Source organism: Pseudonaja textilis, chromosome 1 (assembly GCF_049901715.1).
Source record: "Pseudonaja textilis isolate UNSWEBS1 chromosome 1, rPseTex1.2, whole genome shotgun sequence".
NCBI classification, from domain to species: domain Eukaryota; kingdom Metazoa; phylum Chordata; class Lepidosauria; order Squamata; family Elapidae; genus Pseudonaja; species Pseudonaja textilis.
The window spans coordinates 189493204-189517322 of record NC_141990.1 but is presented as its reverse complement, the minus strand read 5'-3'; the positions used below and the strand labels follow the sequence as shown (position 1 = coordinate 189517322).

Genomic DNA, 24119 nt, shown 5'->3' with positions numbered 1-24119 from the left:
AGGGGGTTATAGCAGGAACAACTGGAAGAGTAAGTTTTATGTTGTGTCTCGAGCTCCTAGTTAGAATGAGGGAAACCCTGAATAGCTCCAGGAAGCAAATAAACAATATTTGGGTTGAAGAATAACTCACATTTGAAACTTAAACAAGTCTTTAAACTCCACTTTCTGCAAATAAGCAACCATGGCTGCTCCCGATTCAGATAACACCATGGGTCTCAGAGAGGTTTCTGCCCTCTTAATGAATCATATAATAAAACAGCTTTGGGGGGAAAACAACTTTGGGGGAACACAGCTGGTGAGTTAGCATGCAATTAAGTTCTTGCCAAACCAGGAAATGAGTCAAAATGAGGTCACACCTCAAACTCCTTTTTGTCCGGCTTTCCCGGCAACTCTTTTTGCCTCAGGAAGGTTACAAAACATCTTTTACATCATCACACTTCTGTGAAATCAAACTGTCCACTTAGGTAGCAACACTGATTGACAATCAATTTCACATGCTGTTGTGCAAATGGAATAGACAACAGGTGGAAAGCATAGGCAGTTAGCAAGACATCCCCAATAAAGGAGTGGTTCTGCCAGTGGTGACCACAGACCACTTCTCGGTTCCTATGCTTTCTGGCTGATGGTTTGGTCACTTTTGAATGCTGGCGGTGCTTTCACTCTAGTGGTAGCATGAGACGGAGTCTACAACCCACACAAGTGGCTCAGGTAGTGCAGCTCATCCAGGATGGCACATCAATGCGAGCTGTGGCAAGGTTTGCTGTGTCTGTCAGCGTAGTGTCCAGAGCATGGAGGCGCTACCAGGAGACAGACCAGTACATCAGGAGATATAGAGGAGGCCGTAGGAGGGCAACAACCCAGCATCAGGACTGCTATCTCCGGCTTTGTACAAGGAGGGACAGGAGGAGCACTGCCAGAGCCCTGCAAAATGACCTCCAACGGGCCACAAATGTGCATGTGGCTGCTCAAACGGTCAGAAACAGACTCCATGAGGGTAGTATGAGGGCCTGACGTCCACAGATGGGGGTTGTGCTTACAGCCCAACACTGCAGGATGTTTGGCATTTGCTAGAGAACACCAAGATTGGCAAATTCACCACTGGCGCCCTGTGCTCTTCACAGATGAAAGCAGGTTCACACTGAGCACATGTGACAGACGTGGTAGGGTCTGGAGACGCCGTAGAGAACGTTCTGCTGCCTACAACATCCTCCAGCAACATCCTCCTCTGCTGCTGCTACCTAATTTTTTATTTATTTATTTTTTTGAGGGATGAGGGAGGGTAGGCTTATCCTACAGCTCAACTTAGGCACAGAAGCAATAAGACCACACACCACCTGTTTATATTTTAGGGGTGGAGCCCCCACGCTCTATATTTTGCTCACACCAGATGCATTCCCACCTTTCCTGATGTCCTATTATTATTTTCTCCCCAGTGTGACACGATTCCAGTGGGTTTGCACACCGACCTCTCCTCTTCAAACACACATGCCTAATATTTCCAATGGACAGGCAACGCGTTGTTGTTGTTGTTGTTGATGTTTTCCTGCAAAGAGAGCTAGAAGGTTCGATTCGTTCCAAGCAACACAAATCATACATCAGATCTCCCCCCTCCCACACACCCATCCCCAGTTTTTTATTTTTTAAAAAACACACAAACCCGAACACCCCCAACTTCCAGCACCCCAAGGAAGCAATTTGAATTTGCCCAGCCGGAATCCACCCTTCGTTCCTCCTTCCTCGATCGAACAGGGTGGGGGGGTGGGGGGTGCAGCTCCATCGGGGGAGCGTTAGGACTCGCCTGCGTACAGCTGGTTGACAGCGGCAGCAGCCAATCAGGGGGCGTCTCCTTGAAGGACTTGTGACAGGCAAGGGCGGCCTTTTCGCTGAAGCTTGGCAAGCTGGCAAGGCTGGGTGGGCCCAGCTTGGATGTGGCTGCTGCTGCCGCCGCTGCCGCCGCTGCCGCTCAGGGAGGGGTTTAGAATAGCATCCGTAGCGCTGACCGGCCAGATTCAAGGCACATTAAGCTCGGCGGACACCCGCGCGCGCCTGAGCATCTTCTTCTTCTTCGGCGGCAAGCGGGGAGGAAAAGCAAAATAAAAATAAAAATAAAGGTGGTGGAAGGGGGCAGAAGCTGAGCCAGACAAAGCAAAGATGGCAGGGATCCTGGCTTGGTTCTGGAACGAGAGGTTTTGGTTGCCCCACAATGTCACTTGGGCGGATCTGAAGAACACCGAAGAAGCCACCTACCCTCAGGTGGAGGACCTCTACTTAGCCTTTCCCCTGGCCTTCTGCATCTTCATGATCCGCATTCTTTTCGAAAGGTGAGGTGGCTTAAACTACCTTGGGCATCGCCTTCCTTCGTCGTCCCCTCCCCGCCCCATCTCACCTCAGGCTCCGGTGGGGAAAAGTCCGCTCTTCCCGTTTAACAACGGCCGTACCCGGCTGGCTGAGGTGTCGCGTTGGCCTCTTGGGGTTGGTTGCTGTGCGCCTGAAGCGCTATATATATATATATGTGTGTGGGGTTCTTTCCCTACCACCAATATATACATCACCACCAATATATAAACCGGTATATATAATCATATATATTGGTCGTTTTATATATATATCTAAGTCCTAACTCCAGAGGCTAAATTAAGGGGGGGTGGACTACACAGACCCCATAAGGGTTCTTTCCCTACAACCAATACATATATTTATATATATATATATTTATATACTTATATACTTATATTTATATATATGTTGGTTGTAGGGAAAGAACCCTTGTGTGTGTGTGTGTGTGTGTGTGTGTGTGTGACTCTAATTTAGCTTCTGGAGTTAGGACTATGGGATGGACGGATCAAACTTCCCTGAAGAAAAAGAGGAGAGATGAGGGGATGTGGTTTCTTTAACACTTGTTTTAGTCCAGGGTGTGATCATTGGATTTGTAAAGCAAAAAACAAAAACAAAAAAAAAACCCAAAAAGGATTTATTTTGGCTGGGGAGCATCTGAGTTCATCGTAGATCCGCTCTTCTGTAGTATTAGAGCAGGCTGTTTTGTGATGGGCAACAAGCCCACATGATGGCATTCAAAGGCAAAATTTCACTGACAGGGATCAGCCAGTCTGCTGGTATTAGATTGGAAGAATGGGAAAAAAATTTTTGGGTGGGTGGGGGGGTTTACCCTGTGGAGAATGATATGCTTCAGAAAAAGCGAAACTCTTTGTCTCTCAATCAACTCAATCAACTTCATTTGAACAGCCTCATGGCTTTGTGTGTCAAATAAATATAGCAGGATTCAATGGAATGTGCTTTAAGATAGGCCGTCCGACGCCAAACACTGTTTTCTAACAGCAGGATTTAGGAAGGAGAAACTATAAAATCCATTGAAAGAGAGGAAAAAAAAGGTTTTCTTTACATAGTCATAGCCTTAAATGAGTTTTTTTTAAAAAAATAACTAATTTAATTCCAAGCTGAAGCTGCAGAATTTCAAGCAGGTAAAAGCAAATAGAGTCATGAGCCCTGGATCAAAATAGATCCTACAGTAAATAACTTTTCAATTTTGTCCAATTCTAAAAATAAATTTCTGATTTTTATAAGCAAGGGATTTGTATATTGTTCATGTGGTTAATAAGCAAAAAGGATTAGGGTTGTGCATTTACTTAAGAGTAATATGTTCTTGTCATAAATTAGATTACATTAATAATTAAGGTATAGTTCATGTTCATTTTTTAGTCCTCAACTCAAAAAAATATTCACCACAGGTAAAATGTCTGTTGATCAAATTAGCAATATAATAAATCATAGTTCCTAAATCCTAATGTAAACTGATAAAACATTGTAAATGTCACCCAATCCATAGAATGAAAATATTATACTGTAAAAAGGGTTTGTTGCTTAAGATAAACTTCTGCACAATTCTTTTCCCAATCCCTTAGGATTGATACTGTTTAGAATTTTACTTTTTTATTCCAGGTTTCCAGGTGATATAGTCAACCCAAATTGTTAAGGTTTTCTTTGTCATTGATTTGCTTAATATTCTGATTGTGTATAATACAGTATATCAAAGCTTCTTAATCTGACATACTAGAAGATAAAAGGATGAGGTTGATAACAGTATATGGACCCTTTTTCCTTTACTGTTTAATTTCTACCTTTAATCCCCTGACTCCTCTTCTTCATCCCACCTCTATCTTTTCAACTTGAGTTCTTGTGGGGGGAAAGATTTGTCTGTTTTCCCCAATGTAGCCAAGGTATTTCATAGAAGCTCTTTAAGAAAGGAAATGAAAGACCTTTATCACTTGCTCTTTTTCATTAAATACTACATGCTTTAAAAAAATGGTGTGTTTTTTTAAAAAAAACTTCCTCTGAATAGGAGCAACAGATAGAAACAGGTAAGTGCTTTGGGGGGAAAAGTCTGTTTATTCTAGACTTTTTTATGTGTCCATGATAGTGTTTTCCAAGGGCCATTAGATTTTTCAAGTTCTGCCTTCTCCATTGTTAAAAAATTATTCAGTATTGAAAGGATCTTGCAAGCGTCTTTCCTGTGCCTGTGGAAAAGTCTGTAGCCAGTGATACTCTGACACTCACACCCATGCCAGAGATGAACCAGCAGAAGCGATAGATCCACACTGTCCAATACTTTCTTAGGCTGTGTGGAGGAAAAAGTGTGCTAGCCTTGACATAGTTCATTTTCCTCTAATTAGAAGCTGTGTGAGGACAAAGTAAGAAATTACAAAAACAGTCAAATAGAAAAGGAGGGGGAAAAAAAAAACCCCTATGCCTCTCTCACCCCCACTCCCCACCTGTCACCACAAGCTGGCAATGTATTGGGGAAAAAAATTTCCCTGCCTTGTTTCCTTCCTCTCTCTCTCCACATACTGTAAGGTTGCCCTGTTTAAGACAGTATAGAAAGGAGAAAAGATGTTGCCTAGCTGAGAAATGTCTGTTGATATCTAGCAGCTGAAGCTCTAACTGGGGCTGAACAGTGCCCGAGAAGTCTGCTCAGCATAGTCATACCCGAAGGTAATGCTGCCGCTAGTAGCCTTATCTGCTAGTCCCTCCTTATCCAAGAATAATGCCTTTTCAGAGAAGGCAGCTGTTTCTTTCATCACCCCTTATGGTGGACACAGCAGAATTTCATATTTGAGTTAATGCTACAGGTACATTTGTCTCCCTCATCTCTAATCACATTCTTTGGTCTCCATTTTTCAAAAAAAAATTCTTGCAATTCATAATCACAGCACACATCTTCTGTTCTGATCTCACTGAACGTACTCTGTTCTTGTCCCTTATTTTCAGTTTATGGCAGAATGATCATAATAGAGCACGTGAAAATTGAGCAACATGACTGAAAGAATTATGTCATGAACAGGTATTGACAGGACAAAGCTATTATAAGTTGAAGGATATTTTGAAATCAACCAATTTATTTGCAATATGTAAGATGAGAAACAGGCTTTTGAAATAGCACCTTTTCCTTTATTTTAAAACTAAGCAACCAGAGATTCATTGTTGCATAATTATTTGCCCTGGAAAGCAACAATTTGCCTTTTATTTTATTAGCTAAATTGAATATCCAGTAATGTCCTTTTGTTCCTTATATATAAGAACAAACACTTTGCAAACATATTTAACTTGTCTACAGTGGAAGGTAAACTTAATGACCTGGAGTTTGTTTTAGGCTTTGTGTACTTGAAGAATTTCTTCTGAGGAATACTGTACAATTCCATTTCAGAAGAAACTGCATGTTCAGTATTTTTATGCACTTCATATGAATTGCTTTTTATAAAGAGTTGGCTACTCAGATTTTCAATGTTTGCATAAGGAAGATGGGAAATTCATGTGAAAACTACATGTTTTAGGTTAGGGTTACATGCTGAACTTTAATTAGCTCTGGATGAAAATTGTTTACTTTTAAATTAATATAGGAAACTCTGAATCAAATGGAACTGATTATTTTATTTATAAAGTTATATTAGCCAATTCTTGTATATTTGGAGCATTGGTGCAGATGTCTGGATCCAGAATTTTAACCATGATTTGTCAACCAAGCCACAATTTGGATAAATTCCCAATTTTAAGCCATAAACCATTGTTTACAAATCACAGTGGCTAGATTCACACACTGTGCTAAGCCAACATCAAATTCAAATGTATAATGGCTTAGTATAGTCTATAAACCTAGTCAGATTGTCCTGAGCCTCTTTGCTGTCTAATTTTTAAGGACAGAACAAAATGATGCTGCTTCCTTTCCAGAATTCTGATCATGTTAATGTTTTGTGATTGGAAATTTGTGGAAGGGAAAAGTACTATTTCAAAGCTTGGTTCAGAGACAAAGGCATGGTTTATTTAAGCATGACTTATTTAATAAAGGCATAAACTGCCATCTGTAAACACAATGGCTGGATTTGTACAGTACATTAAAGCACAGCACAACAAAACACATTATGACTTAGCATTATGTGTAAACCCAGTGACAATGTGGCTTGTGATCTGATGATTCAATGCAAAAGGCTATTGAGTTCTAAATAGTACCTGTTTCTTTTTTCTATTGGCCTGTCCATATCTCACATGCCCTATCTTTAAGTTTAAGAACAAGAAGACAGTAAAATATAATGTTTATACAAAGTATACACAAGCTGCATTCATGCAACAATTTTTGCTTAACCATTCTTTATGGAATAAATGAGAAAGTATGGGTTTACACATTATGGAGTAACTGAATCATACAGATACAGATAATCAGAGTTGGAAGGGACCTTGTAGATCATCTAGTCCAACCCCCCGCCCAAGCGGGAGACCCTACACCATTTCTAACAAATGGCAGTCCAATCTCTTCTTGAAAGTCTCAACTGATGGCGCTCCCACAACTTCCGAGGGCAAGCTGTTCCATGGGTTGATTGGTCTCTTTGTCAGAAAGTTTATCCTTATTTCCAGGTTAAATCTCTCCTTGTTCAGTTTCCATCCATTATTCCTTGTCTGGCCTACAGGCGCTTTAGTAAATAGCTTGACCCCCTCCTCCCTGTGGCAGCCCCTCAAATATAGGAAGACTGCTATCATGTCTCCCCTGGTCCTTCTCTTTACTAGACTAGCCAAACCCAGTTCCTGCAACCGTTCATCGTATGTTTTAGCCTCCAGTCCCCTAATCATCCTGGTTGCTCTTCTCTGTACTTTTTCTAGAGTCTCAACATTTTTTTTATAATGTGGTGACCAAAACTGGATGCAGTACTCTAGGTGTGGTCTTACTAAGGCTTTATAGAGTGGTATTAGTACTTCCCTTGATCTTGACTGTATCCCTCTGTTGATACAACTTAGGATTGCATTGGCTTTTTTGGCTGCTGCTGCACACTGCTGGCTCATATTTAGCTGGTTGTCCACTAAGACTCCAAGATCCCTCTCACAGTTACTGCTATTGAGCCTGGTTTCACCCAGTCTATATGTGTACTTTTGGTTTTTCTTGCCTAAGTGTAGGACTTTACTTTTCTCTAGATTGAATTTCATTTTGTTAGATATGGCCCAGTGTTCTAGTCTGTCAAGATCCATCTGGATCTTGAGCCTATCTTCTTGGGTGTTAGCTATTCCTGCCAGCTTAGTATCATCTGCAAATTTGGTAAGTTCCCCTTCTATTCCCTCATCTAAGTCATTAATGAAGATATTGAAGAGTACTGGGCCTAAGACGGAACCTTGTGGCACTCCACTGCTTACTTCCCTCCGTGTAGACTTAGACCCATTAAGGACTACTCGTTGAGTATGGTTTGCCAGCCGGTTGCGAGTCCATCTAGTGGTGGTGCTATCTATTCCACTTTTTTCTAGCTTACTAAGAAGTAGGTTGTGGTCTACTTTATCGAATGCCTTGCTGAAATCTAAATATATTATGTCCACAGTATTTTGCTGGTCTACTAATTTAGTCACTGTGTTGAAGAATGAAATAAGATTGGTTTGGCATGATCTGTTTTTTACAAACCCGTGCTGACTGCTAGTTATTACTTTACTTGTTTCTAGATGTTGGCAGATCTGTTTTTTTTATTATCTTTTCCAATATCTTCCCGGTTATTGATGTTAGGCTGTCTATAGTTTCCTGGGTCAAGTTTTGTGCTTGTGGGAGGAAACAAGACATTTAGTATACATTTGTAGCAAACCATAGTTTTACATGTCCCAAACCATGAAATGATGGCTTCTGCATGCTACAGTTATTCTCCAGTCTGGATCTCAGTATTATCTGGGACTCTAGCATGTGGCTTTGCAAAATTGTTGGTTGATTGGCTTAAATAAAGAGGCAAATTTGTTTTTCTCAGACAAGAATAAAATCTCCTCCCAGTGTATATTTGACTGCATGAGCAAAGTTTCTATATCTGGATATCATAGGACGTATGCGGTACAATACAATGCAGTAAAGTGCAATAAAATGAAATAAAAACTAGAATGAGATACTTTGGTTACACAGGGATTTTTTTTTGTAAATAAAAACTATGGGTTAAGGCTTTCATGAACAAATAGTTACAGATACAAGATGGCAGTATACCCAAAGATTGGAGTTTATCTTTTTATATGTTCTGTAAACATAGCTTGCTAGATGAAAATTAATCTTTCAATGCATTCCAGAAATCAGCTATAAATAATCCAAGGAATAAAATGATGGTGATTTATGAAATAGGTATATTTCAACTATAGTAGTTTTTAAGAAAATGGTACTGGATTATGAAAATAGTGAACTTCAACTGTAGTAGCTTTAATCTGTGATGGAAGAATACGTGGGGAATGATAAAATTCCAGCACAACTTTCATTACATTGTGTTTAATTGCATATTTCTCAACAAATTGGTAATACTTTATTTGCTTTTTAAAGCAAGCTATTTTAATGACTTTTTAAAAAGAGACCTGTAAACTATTTTAATTATATTATCCAGTTATATTATATTATCCAATAATTTATTTCATTTAAATCACCATGCCTTGATTGCCCTCCCTCATTTTTTTTTGGGGGGGGGGGACGCGACAACGTTATTTTGTGTTGTTCCATTTTGTGCTGTATATTTTGCTTTTATTTTGACATTTTGCTCTTCCAGTTGATTGTATTCTTTTTATGACAGGGATTTTGTTGTTGTTGTAAACTACCCATAGTTGTTTAGAAATTGGGTGGCCTATAAATTTAAGAAATAAATAAAAACAAAGAATAAAATATTTAAATTTCTACAAATGTTATATCAATTTGCCATACAGCTTGTTGAATAACTGTTTGGGTTTATAGATTGTGCTAGCTGAGCTTTATAAACCTTGGTTCCCAAAAGATACTGATCATAAACAAACTTCATCATGGTTTAATGTGATGTGTGAATTCTACCATTGTGAAATACTTAGTTTGCTCTGTATGTAAAAGGTTTTCCCCGTATAAGCTTCCATCTTGATGTAAGAATACAACACAGGCATCGAAAAGAATGCAAATGTGAGCCAGAGTGCTGAGATGTTATGCTTTTTCAGACCACTGACCAATTTTCCTTCCTACTGAACTATGTGGAAATGAATAGCATAGTCAGACATACCTTTGAAGATGCTGCAAGGGGCTACAGAGCATTGGCCAGGAGGGTGAGGAATCTGGGGGCACTTGTGATGTTTTATTTTCCATTTCTTCCTGTTGAAAGACTTGGGTCTAGGAGAAAGAATACTAGAAATGAACATTTGACTATGGATGGAGCCAAACAGAATAGTTTGGATTTTTTTGATAATGGGACACATTTCTTATAAGGGACTTTGGTAATAGATGGGCTGCTTCTCACTAGAACTGGAAAAAAATTGTTTGGAAGGGATCCTGAAAATCTATTTTTGTCTAGCTATCTGGAAGAAGGGAACTAAAATGTTCCAGCCTATTATTGTTCAGTAAGTCTTGCTAGCAGAATCAACAAAATCTATGCTAGACACCTCTATTGGCAACATACGTGGTAAACTGGGTGGAAGAAGAGCCCCTATATCCAGGTAGCTCAAGTGGGTTATTCTGGTTTAGATCAGGATGGATACTTAACTCATGAACAGTGTACCCTACCATTAAGTGAGCTCTTTTTGCAAGAACTGATAAGAACTTAAGCAAATCAATTCATGCAAGGTGCACTGAGGCTTTTCTAAGCCAAGGTGCTAGAACGGCTTCTAGATGGAACACAGTTAAATTCATTTTGAACCTGAAGGCCTAATACAATTTATTCTTACTGATAAATGCTATTTTTCTTGGAAACATAACATAGTAGATGAATTTGAAAATCGGCATTTTTGTCTGAAATACTGCTGTCTAGGGAGAAGAATAGGCTAATGGTAGTTCTCAATTAAAAGATTCTTCACATCAAATTACTGGGTTGTAGTTTAAAAACTGTTCCATAGTGCTTCACCTGCAAATTAAGGGTTTGGTTGCAAGTGGAAGATAGTTTGCTATAGTAATTGCAGTAAACAATATTTGAGGTAAACCAACCTCTCATCACATGCTTTCTCTAATCCCAGGGAATATTTTCATTGGAATTTATTTAAACACTTGAATTCTTTCTTTATGCTGCTTTCAGTTTGTTCTGCAATAAAAACATACTGCTAGATCAAGTGATGCATATGTAAGTATTTGAACCATCCAAAAAAATATTTAAATAGGAATGCCTCTTTGGGGTTATCTTATGTGATTAGAGAGGCTCATTTAAATGAACAGACACTGGGTTAATAATCAGCCTCGTTATTATGCTTATGTGCATAATTCTCCTTCTTTATCACCATCTCCTAGTTTCTTACAGGTTTAGGTCTGGGCTTCTCCCCCCACTTCAGATGAAATTTCATTTTTGCATCCTCATAATTCTAATAGATATCAAAATCAGTATATTTCTTAACTGTAATTTGTGTCTGCTAGCATCCTACTAGAACTGTTTTGGCGCACTGGTTAAGGCATCAGGCTAGAAACTGGGAGGGCATGAATTCTAATCCTGTCTTAGGCACAAAGACAGTTAGGTAACCTTGGGCCAGGTGTTCTTTCTCAGATCTAGGAAATAAGCAACAGCAAGTCACTTCTGAAAAACTTGGCTAAGAAAATTTCAAGGATTAGTTCAGGTAGTCACTAGGATTCATGATTGACTCAAAAGCACACACACACACACACCAAAAACCAAAACACCATTCGCTTGTAATGTTACTTGCATAATTACTTGAAAATATTGAAGGTAATGAAAATTTCTTCTAAGCAATCATATATAAGGTTTCTTGTTTTCTCTAAAGTTCAAAGTTGCATTTGTGGAGTTTACTGTATGTATGAATGTATAGGTGCCTTGGTTCCCACAAGATGTTAATCATACACACCCACACATACACGAAACCCAAGATACATGTCCAAGATAATATACTGCAATAAGGTGCTGATTGCAGTGATTTCTCAATCTTCATGCTATCTGTATAGTAGCAGGGGCAAGTACCTAAAAAGAAACTGGAGCAAGACTGTACCATGTAGCCATTCTTACCCTTCCATTTTCTGAGTAGATAATGGTGGCTGAACCATAAACTAACCTTTAGTGACAGTTCAAATAGATTAAGCCATGATTTTGTTAATTGTGGTTTCTAAACATGAGAACTAGTTTGGGGTTGTGATAGAGATATGAGATTAGAAATTGGGAGAGTGAAAATTCTAGTCTGGCCAGGAGACTTTGAGCTAGTCCCTCTCTATCTCAGCCCTAGGATCTTCAAGAAGTAGTTTAAGTACTCACCGGGAGTCATGACTGACATAGAGGCAGAAAAACAAAAAGAGACAATTGTTTAGGACAGGGGTCTCAAACTCAATTTCATTGAGGACCACATCAGCGTTGTGTTTGTCCTCGGGAGACCAGGGGGTGGATATGGCCAGCTCGACATCACTTATGTCAGCATCCTAGGCGGCCTGAGTGCTCTACCAGCAAAAACGGGCTCCCGAGCCCCGTTTCTAGCTGCAGCAGCCTCCTGCAATCTTCTGCCAGCGAAAACAGCATGTGGGGCCCTCCTGAGCTCCATTTTCTCTGGCAGAGGCACCACAGGCCGGTCCCTTGCTCTTTCCAGGATGGCCCTGTGGGCCAGATCTAAGCAACCCACAGGCCAGATCCGGCCCACCAGCCTTGAGTTTGACACCTCTGGTTTAGGAATTCTTATCACACTAAGCCCAAACCAGGATTTATGGGCTACAGTGTAGAACATGCACCACTTACTATCCCGTGTTGTTGGGATAGTTGGTAATGAGATCTGCACAGGGCGGTAAAACAAATAAAACAAGGTAGCTGGGAGAGTACGGCGGGGGGGAGGAGAGTTAAGAAGCGCTGGTCCAAATTATGCTCCAAGTTTGTCAAATGTTAAACCAAGTCTCAATGTGGCTTAGCATAATTTGCAAATACGTCCAATAGCTATTGAAATTCATATAGATGAAATGCAGTGGGCATTTACCTTTTAGGAATTTGGAGGAAAGGACTTTCCCTTTTTCATTTTTCTTTTCTTTTTGCTTTTTTTTATAGCATTAAATGCTATATCCCGGAATTGATACAGCATTTAATGGTGCTCACTTCACCCAATATTTGGGAATAATGAACTGATATCACAGCATCTCATAAGTATATACTTATGAGATGCTGTGAACTCAGTTCATTATTCCACACAATAGTACATTTAATATCTTGTCCCTTAAATGCTTCTGTTGCTTAAATCATGTAATGCAAATGTAGCAGAAGCTCCAGATTGTGGTGCTTTTTTTTTTTTTGCCTTAGAACTGTTAATAAGCAAGAATGATTCATTTTGCTTGTATTTTTGTGTTAAATACTTTAATCATGGTTATTTTGGCATTTGTGTTGCTGAATTCAGTGAAACTCTCCCAAGGAAGTATTCAATCTTGGGTAACCTGAATGCACTTCATCAAAGATTTTCTTTTGATTACATCTGTGAAAGACTAATTGCACATAAGAATTGCATAGAAACAAATTGCTGAACAAGCTCCATATGATTGCTTTTATGTAAGGGGGAAGAGTTGCTAAACTGAGTCTAAAACAGATATAGTACTGTGGTTAGTTTGGAACAGTGTTAAGTACTGGGTGTTCAAACAACAAGGATAGTGATCTAATCCAGGGGTGGAATTCTACCACTTCACACCTATTCCCTAGGATGGATTGTTAACATTCTAAGCAGTTCGGAGAACCCGTTGTTAGAAGAAATTACTGGCCTAATCCTGTAAGGAAGGCAGGAAGGAAACATTCTGGTGTTGCTTACAGAAACTGCCTCTCGGTTAACCTTTATTACATTCTTGGCAGGACTAGACTTCCTGTCTCTGGAACGTCTCTGGAGTTTTTTTCCCCTCCTTTGCTGGTACTTTGCTTGTGTGGAGTGGCCATTCAAAGTTAAATGGCACTGAAAAAAGTGACTTGTGACCATTTTTCACACTTACAACTGTTGCAACATCCCCACAGTCATGAGAGGCCAGGCGAGGAGATGTGTGCCTCGAAGTGAGTGATATTGAGTTGGCCACACCCAGCCAATAACATGACCACCAAGCCATGTCCACCCAGTCACATGGCCACGCCCACCACCTAAGCCACGCCCACAGAACCGATTGTTAAAAATTTTGAATCCCACCCCTGATCTAATCGATATGTTCAGCTAGGATACAGGTGTCAAACTTGATCGTATCATATGATGTTTTTTGCCTTTGCGGAGCTGGGATGGGTGTGGCCTGCCCGTGATGCATCCAGCCCACTGGCTGCCAGTTTGACACCATGGAGCGAGGAGAAGGAATCCATGATACCCCTTGGCTACCCCTAAACCAATCTCTCACTCCCTTCCTTAGCCAAAATAATCTCACAGATGTCTTCTTGAGAAAACGGAGGCTACAAGACATATGTGTCACTGGGAGCTCATTTGAAGAATATAAATATGAAACACCACCTGGAATAGAATTAGGTGGGGAAAAAACTACTCAGTTCCTTAGATGTTGGCTGAAAAAAAATGAGTTCACAGTTATACAAAGCAGCCCCTCCCCCCAAGCTTTCAGCGGTACTACCAATTGCTACAATACTATATTAATGTGACAGAAGGGAGGGGATATCACATACAAAGTTGGGGAGTATAAGTAATCCTCGACTTGCAACCCAGTTGCTTAGTGACACTTCCAAGTTACAACAGATCTCCCCAGAGATACTTTCAACCCAATTCAAAATTACAACAGCACCTCCCCTCCCATGGTCACATGGCCACGCTTCAAGCAGTTGGCAACTGGACTGCATTTATGGCTGTTTGCAACATCCTGTCATCTTGTGACTGCATGTTATGATGGTTTTGCCCCAAATCAGCATTTACTTCCTGTTTTCAGCAAACATGACAATGGGGTTCACCAAATGACTGCAGTGTTTGCTTAGAGATTGCCAGCTTTGCTTTATGACTGATGCAAAAAAGGTCATAAAATTGGGTCAGTCATGTGGGTGACTTGATTTACAACTGTTTCAACTTGAGAAGAGCAACAAAGATGATTAGGGGACTGGCTAAAGCATATAAAGAACGTTTGCTGGTATGTTTGAAAAGAAGGACTAGGGATGACATGATAGCAGTGTTCCAATATCTCAGGGGTTGCCGCAGTGAAGAGGGAATCAAGCTATTCTCCAAAGCCCCTGAAGGCAGGACAAGAAGCAATGGGTGGAAACTAATCAAGGAGAGAAGCAACCTAGAACTAAAGAGAAATTTCCTGACAGAATAATTAATCAGTGGAACAACATGCCTCTGGAAGTCGTGAATAGCAATAGCACTTAGAATTATATACTGCTTTACGGTGCTTTACAGCCCTCTCTAAGTGGTTTACGGACTCCACATATTGCCCCCAACAGTCTGGGTCCTCATTTTACCCACCTCAGAAGGCTGAATCAACCTTGAGCCTGGTGACATTCGATCTGCCAAATTGCAGGCAGCTGGAAGTTAGCAGAAGTAGCCTGAAGTACTGTACTCTAACCACTGCACCTCCGCGGCTTGTTGAATGCTCCAACACTGGAAGTTTTTAAGAAGAGATTGAATAATCATTTCTCTGAAATGGTATAGGGCAGGGGTGTCAAACTCAAGGCCCGTAGGCCACATCCAGCCCGCAATGTGGTCGGATCCAGCCTGTGGGGCTGTCCTGGTCTACCCAATGTGAAGAGGAAAGATTGACCCAGCCATGTCTTCAGCCTGGTCTACCCAGTGTGAAGAAAGGTCAGGCCAACGTAGCTTTGGCCCGGTCTACCCAGTACGAAGAGGAAACATGCCAGCAGTTTAGGGAATGGTGCCAAGCTGGCCATGCCCACCCTGTTGGCCATTCCCACCCAGTTGGCCATTCCCACCCAGTTGGCAACACCCACCCAGTCAGCCATGCCCCCACCCCACCCCAAGGTCAACCACAGCCCTAAGGTGGCCCTCAATGAAATTGATTTTGACAACCCTAGTATAGGGTTTTCCTGCCTAAGCAGGGGGTTGGACTAGTCATCCCTTCCAACTGTGTTATTCTATTCTTATGACCATACTAGGCAGGCTTCATTATGGTCTTAACTCAAGGACGACCTGCACTCATGTTAACTTAATTACAGTAAACTAAAATGTAAATGGAATGAAATAAAAGGTTCCCCTGTTGGTCTCGTATTTGGAAATACCAAGAAGCGTCTTTCCTTCTTTCTGATTCAGAGTAGCAGGAAGCTATGGTACAGGTGGTCCTCAAGACCACCATTGAGCCCAAAATTTCTGTTGTTAAGTGAGATACATTTGTTAAGTAAGTCTTGCCCCATTTTACAACCTTTCTTGCCCAAATTGTTAAGTGAATCTGGCTCCCCCATTGACTTTGTTTGTCAGACGGTTGCAAAACTGGATCACGTGACCCGGGATGCTGCAACAGTCATAAGTATGAGCCAGTGGGCAAGCATCTGCATTGTGATCACATGATCATGAGGATGCTGCAAAGGTCGTAACTGAAAAATGATCATAAGTCCCTTTGGTCAGTGCCACTGGAACTTCAAACAGTCACTACATGAAATATTGTAAATTGTGGACTACCTATATCCCCCCCTCCCAATCCTTCCTCTGCATAGAATTAGAAATGGCAGGGAAGAGACACCAATACTTGTTTTCTGTTGCAGCTGATGAAGCCCTCTCTTCCCACTCCCAAGGCAAAAATGTGGTGTCCATGTTAAGCCATCAGGAGATTGATTTCTAGCCCTGCCTTAGGTACAAAGCCAGTTGAGGGACTTTGGGCGAGTCAGTTTTTCTCTGCCCTATAAAAAAGAAGTGGCAAAACGTTTTTGAAAATGTTGCTAGTTGTTCGAAAACTGAAAAGGAATTGTCCAGGCAGTCACCAGAAGTCCAAACTGGTTTGAAAGCACGCATTTTATTTTCTATTCCAGTCTTTTCCTGATTAGCAACCGAAACTCTGTGATGGGTCTCACAGTTGATTATCATTTATTTGACAGGATTCTAAATAATAAAGAAATTAGAAGTCAAAGGTGCCACAAAATTAACATAATTGTCCAAATCAGGGCCTGTGGTTCTTTCCATCGTTAGGTTCATACACATCCTACATGGATTCAGGCAGAGAAAAGAAAGCTGCACATTTGACATTGAGCAAGAAAGGCGAAGAATTTTCTAAAATTACCATTATGTGTTTGGCAAGGAAGTAGCTCCTAGGCCTGAGATGGGTACAGTAGCAGCTGTTTCAACAGCAGCTGTGTGATCAGTCTGGGCTTCCATTGAAAAAGGACACATATGTGATGGTGTTTGATTTTAATTCTGTCCTGCCTGCTGGGCTGCCAGCTTCATTGTCTCTGTGAGCTGGTACATCCATATAGTCGTTTGGTTCTGAAACTGCAACAAGATACCAGATTTTAATTTTTTTAAAAAAATATATTATTAATAGTAGTAAAGGTAAGATTTTCTCTGTTCAGTCACATCTGACTCTAGCGCAGTGGTTCCCAAACTTTTTCAGTCCACCATCCCCTTGGTGCTACAAACTCATCCTCGGTGCCCCCCACCCAGGGGTGGGATTCAAATTTCTGTGGGTGTGGCTTGCTGGTCATGTGACTGGGTGGGCATAGCTTGCTGGTCATGTGACTGGCTGACGTGTGTTGCTGGCTGGGCATGGCTTGCTGGTCACATGATGGGGTAGGTATGATTTGGTGGTCATATGACTGGGTGGGCGTGGCCAGGTGACTGGCAAACCAAATACAAGTGGTCCTCACTTAATGGCTGGTTGTTTAGCAGGTGTTCTAATTTATGACTGGCCTCCCCAGAGATACTTGACCTGTTTTTGGAGTTTTGACAGCCATGCACACACACACACACACACACACTCCCTTCTAACCCTGCTGGAGCAGGTCATTGGACTAGAATCGGCAAAGCATCTCTGATTAGATTCAAGTAGTGAATAAAATCTAATCAGAGATGCTTTGCCGATTCTTGTTGATTTGTTTTATTTGTATCTCTTTATTTTATGTTGCTGAATTGCATTGACATGTGTGTCCCTTCTTGTGCACAACCCAGAAGCTTTTGTGATTCTTTGCAGCAAAAATTACTGACCTCTGACTTTGCTCTACTTTTCAAACATGCCGACACTGCCGCGTTCTAGGTGCCGGCCCCACAGGTCCACCCCATTGAGCCCGCTGCACTGGAGGGATCTGCCCAAGCAAGTCAAGTCAATGAGGTGAGCCTGAGAGAGGGAAAGAGAGAGAAAGAAAAGAGAAAGAGAGAGAAAGAGAAGGAAGAAAAGAAAGAGAAAAGGGAAAGAAGGAAAAAGTGACAAAGAAAGGGGGGATGGAAGGAAGGGACAGAAAGAAAAAGAAATAAAGAAGGAGGGAGGGAGGAGAAAGATAATGAGATATCTATTCTAGTCCAATCACCTGCTCCAGCAGGGTTAGAAGAGTGTGTGTGTGTGTGTGTGTGTGTGTGTGTGTGCTCTCCTTGTAATTCACCAGTACATTTTGGTGTTGCCTTCTTCAGAATTGGCACTCTAATACATTGGAAAAAGTAATTTTTTAGGTTGGAGATCTGGTCCAATGGATCCTGTTTAAAGCCTCAACAAAATGTGAGAGCTTCCTGATAGTCTTGACCATGTTTTGTCCACAAAACCTTTAATTATAGAAGCCAAAGATGTTTCAATGTGCTGGCAAAGATGTTTCAATGTGGAAAAGGGCCTCAGTCTAAACTAGGCCTCATTTCAATCTGATGCATCAGGTCTCTCTCTCTCTCCCCCTCCCTCCCTCCCTCCCTCTCATGCTGGCTTTGCTCTACTTTCCCAATGTGCCCATTGGTAGATAGGTAGGTAGGCAGGTAGGTAGGTAGAAAGGCAGGCAGACAGACAGGCAGACCTTTTGTATGGATGGATGGATGGATGGACAGACAGACAGACAGAAAGAATGTGACAACAGTGGCACTTTGAGAAAGTAGAGCAAAGCCAGAGTGGGAATTGAAGTCCACACAAGTTGTCAAGGATGAGAAACATGGGCTGAATATATCAACCCAGCCATTCTGGTTTAGAGTTTAGCAAGCTGTTTGATTCCGGCTTAGTCAATGAGTAAACCATGGCTAAGATCTTCCTGCTCCTTAATGCAGCTGCCCCTCTGCCCCTTCTGCAGCCCCCAGCAGCTGCCCCTCTGCCCCTTCTCCAGTCCTCTTTGGCATCCAATTTTGCAATGCCAACTTCCCCGGGGCAGCAATGCAGCTGACCTCACCCTCTTTGCTTCAACCCAAGGTCCACTTCCATCGGGCCAAGCAAGGGGAGGTACTCTGCACATGCTCAGAGACTCCCAACTTTATGCTCTGCCTGGGAGGAGGAAGGCGTGCGGAAGCAGCCCAGATCAGGGGAGGCGGAGGGAACAATCGCTTGGAAACTAAGCAAGCAAGCGCAGGGCTCAGTCGGAAGAACCGGGCTGCAGAGGGAGGCTAGGTTCTAGGTCTTCGACGGCCACGTAGAGCCACGCGCCTTGGAGAGCTGCAGCTGCACCCACCCGCTTCCTACACGCAAGCCCAGCTGGCTGGAGAGGCGGAGGCTGGGCGGGCTCTGCGCACTTCCTTTGTTCTATGGGAAAGGGTGCTCACCCCGCGCAGGTTCCACATTTGAGGCGCTGGCTACGGAACAATGAAACAGTCAATGGGCTGCGTGGCTGGCAGTCAGTGAGCCTGCAGGGCTGGCACCTCGAACGCCCCCCTGCCACCTCTTAGCACCCCCCTGCCGGCCCCCTTGCCTCTTACACAAGGCATCCCCCCCAGGGGGCAATACCGCCCACTTTGGGAACCACTGCTCTAGCGGTGTCATCTCCATTTCTTGGCTGAGGGAGCCAGTGTTGTCCAAGGATATTTTCCATGGTCACATGGCTAGCATGGCTATATGCCAAAGACGCACGGAATGCTGTTGTCTTCCCATTGAAGTGGGGGCTATAATTATACTTGAATTTGCCTGTTTTCGAACTGCTAGGTAGGTAGGAATGGGAGCTTACCCCATTACATGGTGCTCAGGTCTCAGACCCCGGCTGTCAGCTTTCCAGCTGACAAGCTCAGCATCTTTGGAAATCCACATTTAATCTCCTTGCTTCCTTCCATTTGCCTTCTGCTTTGGCTGTTTTTCATAGCTTGGCTATTCTGATGGTTTAATTTGAGGGCCACTCAGGATTTTTCTCAAGGCTCTTGTGTGGTATGTGTTCAACTGCTGTTTCAATGATGGGCAATTGAATTTCTTGCCACAGTTTGTTGGGCTCTTTCTCAGCAGTATCCAATAGTTCAAACCTATTTTTCATCTCAGTTGCATACATGGATGGGATTTTGGTGATGTCTTTGGTGGTGCTGTCTTTTTGATATTGCCTAGTTCCACTCTGACCTTAGCCACCACAATTCATAATCTATACCCAGATTGGCACCTGGATATGTCTTGACATTGAGGATTGAACTGGCTCAACAATAGCTACACATGACATAGTTGATCTGATTACAATGCAGTTTATTTGGTGAGGTCCAAAAGTAAAAGCAACACTTGTGCTGTTTGAACTAGGTCCTCGTGATTTGAAATTGAGTTAAATAATTACCCATATTATTCCTCTCCCCAAGTCCAAAGCTGCCTGTTTCTGCTTGGTTGCTAACTTTTGAATTGAAAACACCCAGTATGTAAATGAGGTCTTTTTTGGGCACTTGTCCCAAAAATGGTGGCACAAAACCTCTCTAAGTCAGGAGTGTCAAAGTCACATCATCATGGCTGTGTCACATGACATGTCAGGACTTTTTTCCCCTTTGCTAAACCAGGTGTGGGCATGGCCAGCATGTGAGTTTGACAGGGCCAGGAGTTTGACAGCCCTGCTCTAAGTCAAGCTCTGTCATATTAGTTGTTGGGATGTAGATAACTATGATTTTGAGGGATGTGGCACAGATTTGGATGATCATAATGCAATCGTTAACCATGAGAAAGCTTTTGACTGCTTTGGTGGGTTTCCTGCTTGTGATAAATGCCACTCCATTCATTTTCCTGGGTGTCATGGCCTGATTAATAGATAGTTAATTCCTCTGACTGGAAATAACTGTTGTTTATCCAGTATAGCTCACTGATATCAAGGAGGAGGATTTTCAATCTGGTCACCTCCTGTTTGATGATATCCAATTTACCCCGGTTCATCCTTTGGACGTTCCACATTGCTATCCAATATATCTTTGTGCAGTGCTGTGATGCTGTCATGGAATGTGCAGCAAGAGGAGGGGTATGAAATGTTGGCAATAGCCTCACAGCTTCCCAGAGAGGAGACAACACATTCCAGAGAGAGGCCCATAACAAGAGGCTGTGCAGTCCTGAACTGGACGGGGTGGTGGGGGGAGGAAAAGGTTCAAAGTAGACATGCCCTAGAATCTCCCAGTGAATATCTGTTAGGTTAGAAGGTTACAGCTTTAGTCTGGCAAGATTCTGTCTATTAGATGTAAGCAAACATGATTCAATTGGATTTCAGTGTATCAGTTTTGGGCTTAAGGCTGCTAAGTGAGACTCTTGGCTGCAACATCAGCTGGGATTCCTGTTGGATTTGCTCCAGGCATGTCATTCATGCCATCACTGCAAGTCCTTATTCTTCCTCAGTAGCTTGTTGAGTACCTTCTGCCCTCGGTGTGTGTGTATGTGTGTGTGTGTGTGTGAACATTGGACACCATACTAAATTCATTTGAGAGTCTCATAAAAAATTTTTAGCAAGACTTTTACAAAATAAATTATCAGGTCTTACTGCAACCCTCCCCATTTATTTGGGCTTGGGACAGCATGCAGGTGCATGGCTGGGTTATTACAAAGGAGATATCATCTATTAATACTAGATATCTTTTTTTCAGATCTGAAACATTATTGATTTTGTCTATTTAAAATAGATCTTGAGCTGAAAAAGCATATATTTTTTTAATTCTCAGGTTCTGATATACTCTTTGTAGCATTCTACCACTTAGGTAAATCATCAAATACAATTTGAAGCAAATTACTTCATTGTGCTGCTTGAAAGTAATGTTTTAAATTTGAGACCCCACCACTCCTGTTTCTGCGGCCAAATAAAATCATCCTATATCTGACTGATTTTCTTATAGCTGGAGCAAAATCTTTCAGTTTTCTGCAAAAAAAAAAAATCTATCTGAAATTTCAGTGGAATTTATTTTTAATATTTTTAGTAACTTTGTTTCCTGGGCGTTTTAAGGATTTTTCTTCAGTTGGAATTCCTAGAATATTAGATACCTCTTCCTGGAAGCAAGATGTTACCTGATCAATGGACAGCAGAATTGATAGAGAGTAATCAGTATATAGATTCACTTTCCCCTAACCAGAACTTGGCAATAAATCTTAGCTATATAGCAGAACTTCATCAGTCATAGTTTGAGAATCACTGTTCTAGAAAAATGATACTTGGATACTTAGAATTTGAAAGGCTTTTCCTTATTTGCTTTTTAAAAAAAAGATGGAAATAATTTGCTTGATATAAGTGGATCACTTGTAGGAACATATTGGAAGTATATATGTATTATGCAGACATGCTCTATGCAAGGACAGAGATCACAGTGGTAAGACTTGGTTTTTAATACAGTTGATTCAATTTTTGGTCTACCTTGGTAGGGAGTGCAAGAAATCTCTTGTCTTCAATTTTTGTTATTTTTATTGATAGGATGTATTTATCCTCTCAGTCAATTAGGACTCTGTGTATGTGTGTGTATGTGTGTGTGTGTAGGATTGACAGAACCTGGGGTGGAGTTAAAAGAGGAATAAGCCTAGAATCTCTATGTAGCTACAAGTGGGCCAAGTTCAAGCTTGAACTGCTGTTGACTTTTCTTTAACTCCTAGCAAGTGCTAACCATTAATTGATAATATTTCTGTACTTAGGCATGAGTAACAATAAATCCGTTAAATTAAATTTTTATTTAGAACCTGATCTTTTGCGCCTAGTGGGGGGGAAGCAGAACTGGGCCATGTGAGTGGTGGGTCGGTGTGCACATACATGCATGCACACATCGGCCCATCACTCACATGAGTCAAGCTTCCATGCCGGGCTGCTGCTCCCACAGCCCGGTTGTGAATAAGCCATGGCTTGGTAGTAAGCCGCAGCCCAGGGGTTTGGGACCCCTGCTATAGATAAAACAAACCTGAACAATTTTATAAAGTTGATCTAACCTACAAATGAAAATAGATCAAGATGTTCCTTTGGTGAGTTCAATTTTCTTTTGAATTATATTTAACATGTCTTCCCTTAATACAACAGACCCCAACCTTTGCGGATTGGCAACCTGACTGGCGGGGAGAGAGGAACCAGGCTGTGTGAGCAGTGGACTGTCGTGCACGTGTGCATGCGACTTGAGTCATGCAAGTGGTGGACCAGAGCACACACACACCAAGCTCTGCGCACATATATGTCCACTGGCCCGCCAGTCACATGGCCCCGTTGTAATTAAGCCACGACCTGGTAGTGGGCTGCGGTCCAGGGATTGGGGTCCCCTGCCCTTAGTAGACATGGTTTTATATACAAGTTCTTAATGGTCTGTATTTCTGTGGTTGGTCAAACCATCAGATTTTCTGTTGTTCAAGCCTTAAAAGAATCTCTGGCTTTGCAGGCATGTCTTGAAAAACAGGTATGATTATCCTGCAAGATTTACGGTAGCTTTCCTGCTCCTTACATACAAATCAATAAAACAGTATTAAAAAGATGTACTTTTTTTGTACCTTTGCCTGACCATGTACCTTTGCCATGTACTTTACCTGAGATGTACCTTTGCCTGACCATTAACCCAAGTACAGAATTGTTTTTGTTTGCTTTCATCATACACTTGACTAATTAGCTGTGTTAATATTTTATCTGCCACCCTAGTCTGCTGTATCACCTAAGGGATACATTGACAAAGTAGAATTGTCTAATGCTAAAATAATAGAAGATTTAGAAACAATCAGATGTGTCAGGTTAAAAAAGAGTGTGGTGGTATAGCATCCTTTATTCCCTACCTGTCTCTAGTAGGAATAACGTGTTGGGATCTGAATTGCTCAAATGATTTTTTTTAAAGGCTGGTCTCAAGTGCACTTTTAGCCAATTGACTGAAATTGGCCAGAAATACTAAGAAGTATTTGACCTAGTTCTGTCAATTTGCCTAGAAGTACAGGTTAGATTTCATGTGAAAAAAACCCTAGTTTTTATTTTTAAAATAAAATGTGCAACATGCACTCCTATTTTATCTATAAAAATCTCTCTCTCTCTCTCTCTCCCTCTCTGTCTGTTATGTGTGTTTATGTAAAAATATGAGCAGTCATGAATTAAATCCATTATTAAAATTAATATGTTGTGTTAGATTATATGTACACAGTTCTTCCATTTTCTTACTAATCTGCATGGCATAGAATTGTCATCAATATATGTGTCTGCAGTGTCGCTGGCATGTTATGCACATACTTCCATTTGTGTATTGTTGAATTGCAATTATGCGATGCAAAGATTAAATAGGATTGGATTTTTATTTATTAACACTATTTTAATTTTGTAATTGTATTTCATTCCAACCGCCAAAGTAAATCCAGAAGTAATAGCCCCTATGGACATCATTCTAATGACAGTAGCTCCCCTGCAGAAATGCACTACTAGAAAGGGTAGTGGAAAACCTGTATTGTCTCACCATGAGCCAGAACCCTG

At 41.5% G+C, this 24119-nt stretch overlaps 1 protein-coding gene across 2 annotated transcripts in view; it reads left to right on the top strand.

Annotated features, from left to right (window-relative positions):
* The first annotated feature begins 1882 nt into the window (after positions 1-1882).
* Positions 1883-24119, top strand: part of CERS6 (ceramide synthase 6) — a 123385-nt gene continuing 101148 nt past the window's right edge. Inside the window, exon 1 of one of the 2 annotated variants that reach the window (XM_087920009.1) lies at positions 1883-2321. In XM_087920009.1, the coding sequence (XP_087776135.1) occupies positions 2152-2321 (170 nt within the window). In that variant the 5' untranslated portion in view covers positions 1883-2151. The remainder of the gene's footprint in view (positions 2322-24119) is intronic. The other variant, XM_026697100.2, reaches the window with a different exon arrangement.